Consider the following 13518-nt stretch of genomic DNA (forward strand, 5'->3'; position numbering starts at 1 on the left):
CCAGCAACAATATCGGAATCAATGGAAATGCTCATGTGGGAAGATTTATAATGAGTCTAGTGATGGATACCGTTATGGAGGTTCTTTTTATCCTAAGTCTTCCCAATCAACCTGTTCTTGTGGAAGGCCTATTGCTTCCCCTCTAAGTATAGCGGTGCTTTGTGAACTTCTGTAACCAGCACCCATGCTGTTGTATCAAACATCTTTAGTTTCATGTGTACACACTGTAAATTATCTAATCAATAATAAAGTCTTTGGAGTTTGAAGATTTGGAACGTTTTTATTGGCTGAATGAAATGAATTGTAAGTTTTTTTAAAATATAAAAATTGCCTTTTTTTAAACTTCACAAAAATATTGTGAGGTTTTTTTATTTTAATGCTGTTATTCTGTTCTGCGCTTTGAGTCAAATGTAGTTTTCTTATCCTGCCTTCCATTTTAAAGTTTTTGCCTCTATCTATTGATATTGAATGCATTGCTTCACAGCTGTAGTCGACATGTTTTTGTATCAAAGTAACCTTTCAGCATGCTTCAAATAGACTCCCGAACATCCTCTGGGCCCTGCTTACAGGCTTTATCCAGCACATAGCAGGCACTTTGGCTAATCATGTGTCTGTCATACTGGATCATGTGCATTTATCCCTGTGCGGATTTGATGGGAGGAGGCTAAGATAAAGACTGATGTAAGTAAACAGAAATATTTAGTTTCATGTGTACACACTGTAAAATGATCTAATCAATAATAAAGTCATTGGAGTTTAAAGTTGTGGAATGTTTTTATTGACTGGATGAAATGTGACGTGAGTTTTGAAATATAAAAACTGCCTTTTTTTTAACTTCACTCATATGACAAAGAAAAACATCAGTTTACATAAGAACAGTTTGAAATGAACTGTGTGAAACTAAATCCTGTTAAATACTCACACTGAAGGACTTGTGAAGGAATCAGTTTATTTAAAGGCTTTAATCATTACAGTAAATCCACTTGAAGGTCTCGTTTGTAAAAGGAAACACACTAACTTTGGTATCGATCAGGAGCAGCTGAACCAGGTAAGACAAAAGTACAAATAGATTGAATAACATCTGTATTGTAAGTTCAGCACTACATTACTACATGCTGTCTGTGCTCCCAGATTGTACTCATACTCATTGCACTAACAGATCATTTATAGAAAGTATAACTCATTAAAGTGCAAAACTTTAGCAAAGGAATGACAGGTTTTCTAAAAAACAAGTCGATGTTATAATTTTGTTACAGCAATTGCAGAAACATTTAGGATGTATAAATAATTTAAGACATTTACTATAATTTTATATGTCAGTGACAAAGGCTTTCAGCAGAGTTTAGGAGTCTGCACTGGAATGATGAGAGAGCAGGCCTGCAGAGGTAGCCTGCATCTTACTACCTGGAAACACACTCAGACCTGAAATATTCAGAGTGTGAGGAGACCCAGAGTCTGTGTGCTGGAAAATACTTCTGTTATAGAGAGTGGAACTTACACAGCTAGAGCTGCGCTGAACGTTAACATCATACTACCTGAACGAGTATCAAAATATGATGTTTTTAAGTAATAAAACGTCTGCTCGCTTCAGTTTACACCAGACTAACAGACAAATGGCATGTGGGAGTCAAACCGGCGCCGCTTCTTTCTTTGCAAAGCCGGACGTTCAGCTGTCGTTCCCAAAGACGGTGTTGAGCTGCTGGGTGACTCTGATGAAGGTCGTCCTGCGGCTCAGCTCCTTCAGCTTGCCTGCACCGACATACGTGCAGGTGGAGCGCACCCCTCCCAGGATGTCTCGTATGGTGTCACCCACCGGACCTTTGTAGACAACTTCCACGGTCTTCCCCTCCGACGCTCTGGAGGCAAAGAAAATGAATGAATGACATTCAGAGGAGACATTTCACCTAAATAATCTTCCTCTAACAGCCAAGCACCTGACGCTAACCTGTAATCAGCCACGCCTCCCGCATGTTTTTTCATCGCCGTGTAGGAGCTCATGCCGTAAAACAGTTTGTACTTCTTGCCGTTTTTTTCGATGATCTCGCCACCGCTCTCCGAGTGGCCGGCCAGCATACCACCGAGCATCACAAAGTCTGCTCCAGCACCTGAGAGCCAAACAAACAAACTCCGTTTTCACGCTAGTTATACTTTCTAAGTTTGGAGTTCAAGTTCTCTTTGAAAACACTGCAACTCACCAAAAGCCTTGGAGACATCTCCCGGGCAAGTGCACCCCCCGTCCTGTGTGAAAGCAAACAAGGCGTTACGAGTGTGACTATCATGGCTGCACAACTCTAACAAATAACATTGACCTGGGAATTACAGTCAGTAGTTTCATCAGGGCCCATGAGTAATAAACTAAAGATAAATCAATGTCAGTTTCTGTCTCACAGGTCTCGGCCTAAAGGAAGAGTCCAGAACATTTTGTGTTGTTAGATGACAAGAATGAGTCTAAACTCTGTCCAGGAACACTGGAAAACACAGACAGTACATAAAAGATAGATGTAATAATAACAACAGTGAGAATAAAATGATCATCAGAGTAAACAGACTAAGAACATGTTATAATGAAGAGCATGCAAGTCTGAACTGATGGGGTTTGAGATGAGATTTAAAAATAGAACACGAGTTTATGGTCAGATCCCAAAAAGGAAAGAAGAGGCGGGACAAACACTCTTGAACCATGTTGATGTGCACCAGAGGGGATTCTGGTTGGCAACACAAAAGGAACAACCAGCTGATCCAAGCAATCGGGGAAAGTGTAAAAGAGTAAATAAATAACTCCACGAAATAAATATTAGAAAGTTTGTTTAACTTATATATCTGATTTTCAAATGACCGACCATCAGCAGTAGCATCAGTCATAATATTGGTGGGGCTTGTTTTGCGGACTTCCTTTTTGAAACCTCGAGCTGAGCCCTTATTTTGTTTTTGTTAAACCACATGTCGCTGCAACAGTCACTTATTAACCACAGGAAAACCACCCTGGGTGGAGGACACCCCGCTTTACCTTCTATTTTACCCCAAATATAAATATACCCAAAATCTATTAAAATTAATATTTTGTAATAAATAAGACTTTAAGCAACGACTGAGACCATAAACACTTTAGGAGAGTGTTTACTGAGATCTCAGATGAAAAAAAACAAAAAGGGGCAGTTTCTTATTGATGTATTAAATCTGACTTGACCACAGGAACCGCCCCCTGCTGGCCATTAAAAAGAATGCAGGTTTTAAAGTGCATAACACAATGTACTGCCCATATTTTACATACAGGAAACAGATAAAACTCAACCATGTGCACCTAGAAACCTCACAAATTAATAGCATATGTTATTGATTCAAAAGGATTTAAAAAAATAAAATAAAAAATAGAACTTGTGGTTTGAGACACACTTCTATTTCTATTCCTTCGACCACTTCCTGTGTGCTTCCTTTTAACACAGGAAACATGTTGTCTTCAAACTCTTCTCATCGTGACTGCACTCACTGAGATGATGTGGCCACCCAGGCCGTGGGCTGCATCTGCACACTCAATGACGGCGCTCAGCTGAGGATAGCCAACCCCTGTCTTCTCCACAGTGTAATGTTTGTGGACTGTAGTGAACAGAGTAACCTGGAGGAAGACACAAAGAACAAAATTAGTTATCCATGTAGACATACATCAGTGAAGAACACAACCTATCCTACTGTGCAAAAGTCTTGAGCCACCCGAGTTTCTATATATTTTGGTAGAAAAATAAGAAACAGGTAAAAGTGATTTATTGGTGCAAAAGTACATGAACATACAAAAGATAAGATAAGGCAAAAAAGGAGTTTGCACAATTCTAACGAGTTTGAGAGTCAATATTTGGTGTGAACATATTTAATCTTCAACACAACCTGAACTCTCTGAGCCAGCTTTCTTGTGATTTCTTTAAATAGTCTTCAGGAATAGTTGTCCAGGCTTCTTGAAGGACATTTAAAGCTCTTCTTTGGATGTTTCTGCCTTTTGTTCTGTTCTCTGTCCAAGGTGCTGATTTACTTAGATCTTCACTGTAACAAGATTCATATGTTGTCTTTTGAATATTCAGTTCATAATCAAGCCAATCAGAGAAATAAGCAGGGTGGGAATAATAATCCGCATAGGATACAAGAACCTCGTAAACTCTGCCTGCATGTCCTGAGGCAGCTTGGTGAGCTGCCGTGTCACATGGGTCACACAGTTAGATTCAGTCTGGCCTGTGACTCAACTCTGATCTACCATCCAAGTAAGTGCTCTCACTTTCAGTGCAAACTGTTTGAGCCCACTTGTGTCACCACATGCAAAGTTCAAGGCTTCCATGAGGTCAGCAATTTTTGTAAGAGCTAGCTGGTGAGGTTGCCCATACTGCTCTGTGAAACTGGCAATTGAATCAGTTGAAGATTGTGGGGAACTGGTGGATGATTCTGCTATAAATAGTGCTTCCTCATATTACAGATGATCCCCCAAATTCTGGTACTTAAAGTGCTCTGTAGCATCCTCAGGCAGTGGATTTTCCAGGGCAACCTTCAGTCTTGCAAAATTCTCTGGGCTCCCAGCCAGAAAGTAAAGCATGACCAATGCTTTGGACAGGTGGTGGGAATGACAGAGGTCGATACACACTGTCATCTTCCATCAGTTCTCCTGTGCATATCCATCAGGTGCTGGTTGTGCAAAAGTCTTATTACTGCTAAAACTTGCAAAGAAAGTCTAAAGTAAGTTTGGTCATCATAAATAGTGCAACTCCAACAGTCTTGAGCTACTTTATTGCTGGCTTATTGCTGCCTGAATTTCATCGCTTGCTTACTCTGCATTTGTGACATTGAGCATGTTTCCTGTTTATCTTGGAGGACATTAAACTGAACTACTAACATTAGAAAACAATTGCAGTCAAACTTGTCTGACCACTCCTTGAGTGTGTGGTTTAGCAGCAGTGAGATAATATCTCCCAGAGAATTGAATGTGTTGGAGACTTAACACTCTGACTGGAAACAGGTTAAATAAAAAGAACAAAACCCAATAATTATTGAGGTTCATGGGGAATTTCATTAAAAGAGAGTCCAAAAGAAAGCAATAAATTGATTTTAACACTGAATTATACTCAACAAATTTAGGGAAGACTTCACACTGGGAAAAAATGTCTGACAACATACAGAAAAAGGAAAAGAACAGATCCACAAACTATCCTCTGTGACATGTGTACAGAGGACAGGAAACCAGCAAAGAAGACGTGCATGAAGTGTGAGATCTCCATGTGTGTCCAGCACCTCCAGGCCCACCTGACCACACCTGTGTTACTGCAGACTCATCCTCTGACTGAACCCATGGATTTATGTGGGAACACCAAATGTTCTCAGCACGGCAAGCTCCTGGAGTACTACTGCTTGGACGACATGACCTGTGTGTGTGTTTCCTGTGCCATTGAGGACCAGCACCGCCTACACAATATGAAGACCTTCTCCACAGCCCACAGAGAGCTCCTGGAGAAACTGAAAGCTGAGCAGCTGATCTTACAGGAGAAAACAGACGATGAGAATGTGAGTCTGGAAAAGTGGGAGAAGAGTGAAAGAGAGAAGCTGGGTCGCTGCAGTGTGCGTCTGATTGATGCTGTGACTAACCTGCGTGACATCTCTCTGACCAGCATCCAGAGCTCAGTCTCTGCTCGTATGGTGTCCCTGAAAACCAGCAAGAGCAGCATGGAAGCAGCACAGAAGGAGAAGGACACCTTCAGATTCCTGCAGATGTATTCTCAGGTGCATCAGGATGTGGAGAAGGCCAAAGCTGTGGATCTGAGAAAAGGGCTGGAGCCGGGCAGCCATCGGGACAAACTGGTTGAGGAGATGAGACAGAATGGGGAGAAGATGGTGAAGCAAGCGTCTCAGTTCTGGGGATCATTGCTGACTCTGGTTGATCCTGAACACCACCAGGAGCTTGTTCCCACTGGTTCACACCTGATCTTTGAGCCACAGTCTCTGGGTCCTGGCATGTCGCTGTCCAAAGACAACAGGAAAGTTTTCCACAATAGCTGGCTGGGACAGTGCTGTGCAACTCTTCTAATCTGTAGTACCAAGACAGCCAGCAGCTATCAGAGGTGGGTGGTCAGTCTGCCTGAAGAGTCTGATTGGACGATTGGTTTATGTGATAAAAAGTGTGCAAAGAATTTGAAGGATGGAGCTGTGTATGGACTGTGCTGGGAAGAGAAACAGCTCAGCAGCCTCATAACAGAGACTGATGACGGTTCTCAATCATCCAATAATTAAGACAATAATTAAGTTCTAGACTATATTTAAATGAAAAAACGTGTATACTTACTGCATTTGAATCATTTTAACCATCTGTATATGTGTGTGGGGGAAAAAAGGCTTTGATTTTGCCACCCTATTTGATTGCTTTGCCACCTTCATGTCACCCTAAGAAAATTTCTCTAGATCCGCCACTGTCCTCTATGTCCTGCCCATCAAACACATAACAATAGTAAGTGTATGATTAAGCTGTTACAGCAGAATAAGAAGGACCAGAAACATAAAAAATAATTACAAATATGAGGAATTTGTTTCTTCTGCAAACATGCCTGACGATATCCAAATAAAAACAATAAAAACAGCTGCTGGTTTGCTCTCCTCCAACCAAAGAGAAATAACCACAAAAGGTGGTTGTCACTCATTGTCATTGTTCAGCAAAGAATTAGTGGGCATCAGAGAATTACAAGGAGCTCAGCCAGCCTCTAACCCATGTTTTTTATTTCTATCATGGCCTTAGAAAAGAGTGAAAAGCAGAAGAGCTCCAATATGTCAACACTATTTCTTGCCAGTCAACCCATTCTTGTGGAGGAGTTATTAGTCCTCACCATCACTGATGCGCTTTGTGAACTTCAGCACATAACAGCCTTATGTTTTTTTTAACATTTTTATGGGGTGTAATCAGAGAATGGAAAACAGGAGGGAGACACAGCTGGGAGAGATTAGGGCTAACGAGACAGGGGGAGCGAAGCTAGACACACTGACATAAGACATGGACCTTCACAATAAAACAGGAAATAACAACACAAAGACACAGACTAGACTCTGAACTAAACCTGCAGGAAAAATGAGGACACCAAAACAAAACCTAAGAATTAAACCCTTAACTAGAATAAACTGAAACATAGAATTCTAATTATAATCAGAATCAGAAAACAATACAAAACCAAACCAAAACATGAGAACTCAAAATACTGGGTCAAACTGACCCAGAACCGTGACATACACGAACACTGGACCCAAAGGCACACTCAACACACGCTTACAATGAACTATATACAAGGTTTTATTTTCACACAAAAATGGGAGCAAAAGCGATTGGAGAATCGTGAGAGAGATGGTGCAAAGGGGGAATGTTTTCCGGCCTTGCCGAGGTTGCTGGGGAGGCAGCTGGATAGGCAGGTTGAGCTGGGGGAGGTAAGTCCAGCGGACAAAGCGGTGACCTAGGCACAAGGGAGCAGAGTTAGACATGGGCCAGAATGAAAGTAGAGCAGAGTACAGGAGAGACCTAGTTACCACAATGAGTGACTGAATGGACTGGCAAAGGACAGTAGACAGTGCTTTCTTAAGTAGTCCTCCTGTAATTGGCCATGGATGGAGCCATCGAGAAAAACACACACTGCGCGACCACTTCCACAGACCATAACACCTTTCTATTTATTCAGTCTTAATCATATACATTTGCAGGTCCTGTCTGCTATAACTGGAATATTATGATTTCTTTGTCTCATTTAATGATAATGCATGTTTGCAGCAAAATTATTATGTGGTGGTGGCTGTGCAAAAATATGGATACATATAAACTGAGAAAATGTGAATTCAGGATAAATGGATGATGAAGGAGAAGGACACCTTCAGATTCCTGCAGATGTATTCTCAGGATATCAGAACCTCATAAACTCTGCCTGCATGTCCTGAGGCAGCTTGGTGAGCTGCCGTGTCACGTGGGACACACAGTTAGGTTCAGTCTGGCCTGTGACTCCAAACTGAGGTCCGTTCTTCGTACCTCGCTAAGTAAGTTAGCTGGATTTGATTGTTGACGATTTTGCGTGATCTTGGATCGTTCGGTTCTCCGAAGCTCATCCGGGACTTGCTGTCATAGCAACAGATCCGTAAGCGTAAACCTGCTTGGGAGCAGGCTTACTTTATATAAACAGGATTAGATCGCGGCCACTCAGGTATGTCCGCTGCATTTATACGAAAGCAACAGCGATATTTCTCCACTGTTTTTCCATAAATAAATATTATCAATGTAACTAAAGATAATGCAGTATTTGATTCTTTTATTGATTTCATACAGATACATACAGGTCATTTCCTAAAAAAAGGGAAATGTACTATTAATCATTCTATTTCATGTATTTGATTATTTCAGATGTAATTCATATTTTAGAGTAGTAATAGTAAAACACTTCGTGTAATCAAGTTGAGAGACCACGGCTATAAAAGCGAAGGTGAATTTGGGAAGTCTGTCGCAGCCATGTCCTGTCCGTTTGTACGCGAGCAACCCATTGCGGAAGGTCCAAGATTGATAAGGAGAGTTTTCAGAATTCAGCGTATATTGCGGGATAGACGGGATATATATATATATATATATCAACTTACTGTGCATGCTTCAGTCACCCCTTGCATGGGAACAGGTAGAAGTGATGGAGTGTTATGTAAAACTACACACAAAAAAAACCACAATGTCAATAAATGTCACAGTACAAAAGCATTTTAATTAAGGCAACAACCAAATATTTTACATTGTACAAATAGAATTATGAGCTCATTTACCAGTTATGAAGGTGCTGCTACTGCACCCGGCTGCTGGTCTAAGGAAGAGCTGCCCCAGGGATGCCCTCAACAATGGGTCTGGTGGCATTCAAGCCTAGGGCCAGCTCCTCTGCCGGGGTGTGACGAGGGGTGCAGGACCACCACCTGTCTTTATTTGCTCTGCCCTTTTCTTGGTTGCTGTTATAAACAAACAAACAGATTATTTCAGGGTCTCTTTTCAGGAGACTAAAAGCAATATAAGTGATAAATATTACCATTCTGTAGAATATTCTTATATTTCACTTTTACTTGTTCCCATGTTCTAGTGGGCCCCGTTGTGGCTCTAATGTGAAAGAGGATATAATGTAATATAATATAATATGATATAATATAATATAATATAATATGATATAATGTAATATAATATAATAAATTACTTACGAGTTTAATTTGTCAGCAACTTTCTGCCAGCCCTCTCTCCTTGCTTTTGCAGCCTTTGCAGTGTTCCCCTGCGTTTTAATTAAACTCTGAAACTCCTGATATCCCTCAATCAAGAGTTCTTGGTCTGCTGCCGTAAAATACTGAGCACGCTACTTCGACATCTTCGCCAACCAATCACAGGGTTGCCGATCAATGTTTCTACTATCGATGCGTAGCCCCTTTTAAGCCACCCAGTGATCTCAGATTACTTCATCCAGCTATACTAATCGTCAACAACAGGTGTGTTCGGAGAACCGGATTAGCGAGCTCAAAGTTGGCGCGATGATTTGATCTTGGATGTGTGATTTGATCTTGGATGTCGTAAGCGAGGTACGAAGAACGGACCCCTGATCTACCATCCATGTAAGTGCTCTCACTTTCAGTGCAAACTGCTTGAGCACAATGGTGTCACCACATGCAATGTTCAAGGCTTCCATGAGTTCAGGAACTTTTGTAAGAGCTGCATTTTGAGGTTGCCCATAGTGCTCTGTGAAACTGGCCATTGAAATAAAAAGCCTTGCTTCCGCCTCCAACGTTCATTGAATCCGTTAGCTGTCTGTCAAGTTGGGCAAAGGGACGCACAATAAGGACAGAACACGAAGCATGACCAATACTTTGGAGTGGAGTGCAGGCATCAGTTCTTCTATGCATATCCATCACCTGTCGCTGCAGCCTACAATTATCCTCATCAATCTGTGAAGTACCTCCATAATCTCAGGTTCAGTTTCCAGTCCAGACCTCCTCCTGGCAGGTACAGGTGTACTTTGAAACAGGTGGTCTGTTTGATCAGGCAGAGATGAATATTGAGCTTCAGCTTCATGTGGTCAATTCCAGTCTTCAGCCCTGAGCGGAGGAGTGAGTGGAGTCATCTAGGTGTATCTCTGATAGTCTTGCGACATTGTGATAGGGCTGCTGTTGCTCTGATGAGTAAGTTACGTGGTGAGTTGAGCAGGAAGAGTGATGTCGCTCTGGTAGAGAAACAACATAGTCTTCCAGCCAAGCAGGTGGCCGAGTCTCTCTGCAGGGACGGACGTCTGCTGGGCCTTGCCCTTATGCTGATCTTGCAAGCAACACCCGTGGCATGGTGGTTAGCAGTATTGCCTCACAGCAAAAAGGCCAGTTCAATTCCACAGTGTGTGGAATTTGCATGTTCTCCCTGTGTTTGTGTGGGTTCTCTGCAGGTACTCTGGCTTCCGCCCACATTCCAAAGACATGCATTTAGTGGAGATAGGTTAATTGGAAACTCTAAATGGCTTAGAGGTGTGAATGCTGATCTAGCTCTTTGTGTTAGCCCTGGGATAGACTGGTGACCTGTTTGGGGTGTACGCTGCCTCTTGCCCTAAGACATCTGGGATAGGCACCAGTCACCCCCGCGACCCTGAAAAGGATAAGCAGCAGTGAATGGATGGAACACAATCCAAACTGTTGTACAGTGCTACTGAGTGGATCATCAAACAAAGAACAGCTGAGTCAGAAGACTTGACAAAGAAACAAAATGGTTATTCAAAGATTTTATTTATTTAAAACAAACAAAAAACAAAGCAATACAGACGAAGCCCACATGTCCCACTTTCACACTTTTTATTTGTGGATCTACGTGAAGCTGGCAGCATAAAATTTGTCTCAAAATCCAACATGGGCATTTAACGTGATCTGTGCGTATCAGGAGATTTAGTTGGATGTACGCATTTATAAAATAGTTCTCCACAGCCCACAAAGAGCTCCTGGAGAAGCTGAAAGCTGAGCAGCTGATCTTACAGGAGAAAACAGACGATGAGAATGTGAGTCTGGAAAAGTGGGAGAAGAGTGAAAGAGAGAAGCTGGGTGGCTGCAGTGTGCGTCTGATTGAGGCTGTGACTAACCTGCGTGACATCTCTCTGACCAGCGTCCAGAGCTCAGTCTCTGCTCGTATGGTGTCCCTGAAAACCAGCAAGAGCAGCCTGGAAGCAGCACAGAAGGAGAAGGACACCTTCAGATTCCTGCAGATGTATTCTCAGGTGTATCAGGATGTGGAGAAGGCCAAGACTGTGGATCTGAGAAAAGGGCTGGAGCCGGGCAGCCATCGGGACAAACTGGTTGAGGAGATGAGACAGAATGGGGAGAAGATGGTGAAGCAAGCGTCTCAGTTCTGGGGATCATTGCTGACTCTGGTTGATCCTGAACACCACCAGGAGCTTGTTCCCACTGGTTCACACCTGATCTTTGAGCCACAGTCTCTGGGTCCTGGCATGTCGCTGTCCAAAGACAACAGGAAGGTTTTCTACAATAGCTGGCTGGGACAGTGCTGTGCAACTCTTCTAATCTGTAGTACCAAGACAGCCAGCAGCTATCAGAGGTGGGTGGTCAGTCTGCCTTAAGAGTCTGATTGGACAATTGGTTTATGTGAAAAAACATCTGCAAAGAACTTGAAGGATGGAGCTGTGTATGGACTGTGCTGGGAAGATAAGCAGCTCAGCAGCCTCACAACAAAGAGAAATGAAGGTTCTCAGTCATCCACTTCACAAGGTTTGAAGGTGCAAAATACTGGCACAGCCAAAACTGGGACCCAACTCGTGACAACCTCTGCATTAATCACATATCAGGGGGGAAATGGAGACGAGCCTGTACCACGACCTGAAAAGGTGGAGGTGCTGTGGAACTTTGCTGCCTCCACGCTGTCCTTCTTCAGGAGAACCGGACAGCACCAGAGAGAAGAAATAATCACAATGAAGCTCAAAGTAAGCGTCAACAACTGGGACCTGGTCCCATTTGTCCAACTTGGAAAGCAAAATATCCAAAACACAACCCAGCAGCAGCAGTGGAAGTGTTCATGTGGGAAAGATTACTACTGGGATGGTAACAGGTACTGGGACAATATGTCTGGCTACTCCCACCAGGGTTGTTGTTCCTGTGGAAAAGCTCTTCGTGTCACAGAGATGGTTTGTAAACTTTGCTAATCGTAGCTATACTCATTACTTTGTTTTTTTCATTTCAGCAGATGAATATAAGTTTAAGTGACTGATGAATTCAGTGTGAAGAATTTTCAGTTATTAAAATGTTACATTTTAACAAAATTCAAACCAAACATGAAATGCATATTCACTTACATGTTTTTCCAGTTTTAATATTTTCTAGCTTTTGCATTTCCTTCCAATGTAGAAAGAAAGTCTTTTAGTTTAAAGTTTTCTGCTTGATTTCACCTGCAAGTTGAAGATGTTTGTCTCCATCTACTGTTGGTGCTCTCACACAGCTCTTTGGTCTTATTAATGAGAACAAAGAAACTTCTGTTGTTTCATACACTGTAAATGATTTGATCAATAATAAATTAAGTTGATTTTTATTGTGGAATGTTTTTATTTGGTTAATTAAAGTGTGAGTTCCAACAAACTGATACTGCAATAAATATACATAATATGAAAATAAAGGAACCCAGCAAAGGAATGTCATACATAAGAAATTATGGGAGATTAATAAATTCAACCAATGGCATCTGATCACCCCATGTTAGTGTTGTTCCTACAGTATCATAATAACTGCAAACTGACCAATCATGTTGTCTGGGTTGTTCATTTAGCATTAGACAGGAAAACTGTCACTTACAAACCAACATAAAAAACCTAAATATGGCTAACAGAAAATCTAATATGTTTCTGATATTGTATAAATTAACAAATAAAACACTTGAAATGCTCACCATTAGTTCCAGAAAGAAGTTAGGATACAGAGTGATAAGTAATACATTTCTTTAATTTCATGTGTACACACAGTAATTGATCTAATCAATCATAAAGTGAGTGGAGTTTGAAGTTGTGGAATGTTTTTATTAACTGGATGAATTGTAATGTGAGTTTTCGAAATATAAAAACAGTTTAAAATGGTGAAATGAACTGTGTGAAACTAAATCCTCATAAATACTCACACTAAGGACGTTTGACGCTAACATGGGGGAATCAGTTTATTTAAAGGCTACAATCATTACAATAAATCCACCTGAACGTCTCACTTGTAAAAGGAAACACAAACTAACTTTGATATTGATCAAGAGCAGCTGAACCAGGTAAGACACAACTATAAATAGATTCAATAACATCTGTGGCTTTAGGTACAGATGCTTTTGCTCATGCAAACAACCACATCGCCAACACCACCTGTTGGTTTTGATTCACACTGTTCTTGGATCTATTGTCAGCTGTGAAACATTTGCATACTGAGCAAGCAAATGCTGGGTGTAGGTACTGTAAGGACAGTATGGAGATCTTTGTTTTGGCTCGGTGCTGGGGTGTG

General features: G+C 41.6%; 1 protein-coding gene across 1 annotated transcript; it reads right to left on the minus strand.

Moving 5' to 3' along the window:
- Positions 1-928: 928 nt before the first annotated feature.
- On the minus strand, positions 929-4321 carry LOC120433519 (GMP reductase 2-like). Its single transcript, XM_039599800.1, has 5 exons — positions 4262-4321; positions 3488-3613; positions 2196-2238; positions 1946-2105; positions 929-1856 (listed from the first exon to the last, which is right to left on the minus strand). Exons 1-5 carry the CDS (start codon positions 4319-4321, stop codon positions 1667-1669), a joined length of 579 nt encoding a protein of 192 aa, XP_039455734.1. The 3' UTR covers positions 929-1666.
- Between the last annotated feature and the right edge of the window lie 9197 nt (positions 4322-13518).

Source organism: Oreochromis aureus, linkage group 3 (assembly GCF_013358895.1).
Source record: "Oreochromis aureus strain Israel breed Guangdong linkage group 3, ZZ_aureus, whole genome shotgun sequence".
In the NCBI taxonomy this organism is placed as follows: Eukaryota; Metazoa; Chordata; class Actinopteri; order Cichliformes; family Cichlidae; genus Oreochromis; species Oreochromis aureus.

Bases quoted from the DNA above. Each gene is read 5' to 3' on its own strand.
- LOC120433519 (XM_039599800.1), bottom strand. From the start codon at position 4,321: ATGGAAGCCTTGAACTTTGCATGTGGTGACACAAGTGGGCTCAAACAG. The intron at 2,106-2,195 runs GTGAGTTGCAGT...TTTGGCTCTCAG, and splicing joins AGATGTCTCCAAGGCTTTTG to GTGCTGGAGCAGACTTTGTG. The intron at 1,857-1,945 runs GTTAGCGTCAGG...CTTTGCCTCCAG, and splicing joins GGAGGCGTGGCTGATTACAG to AGCGTCGGAGGGGAAGACCG.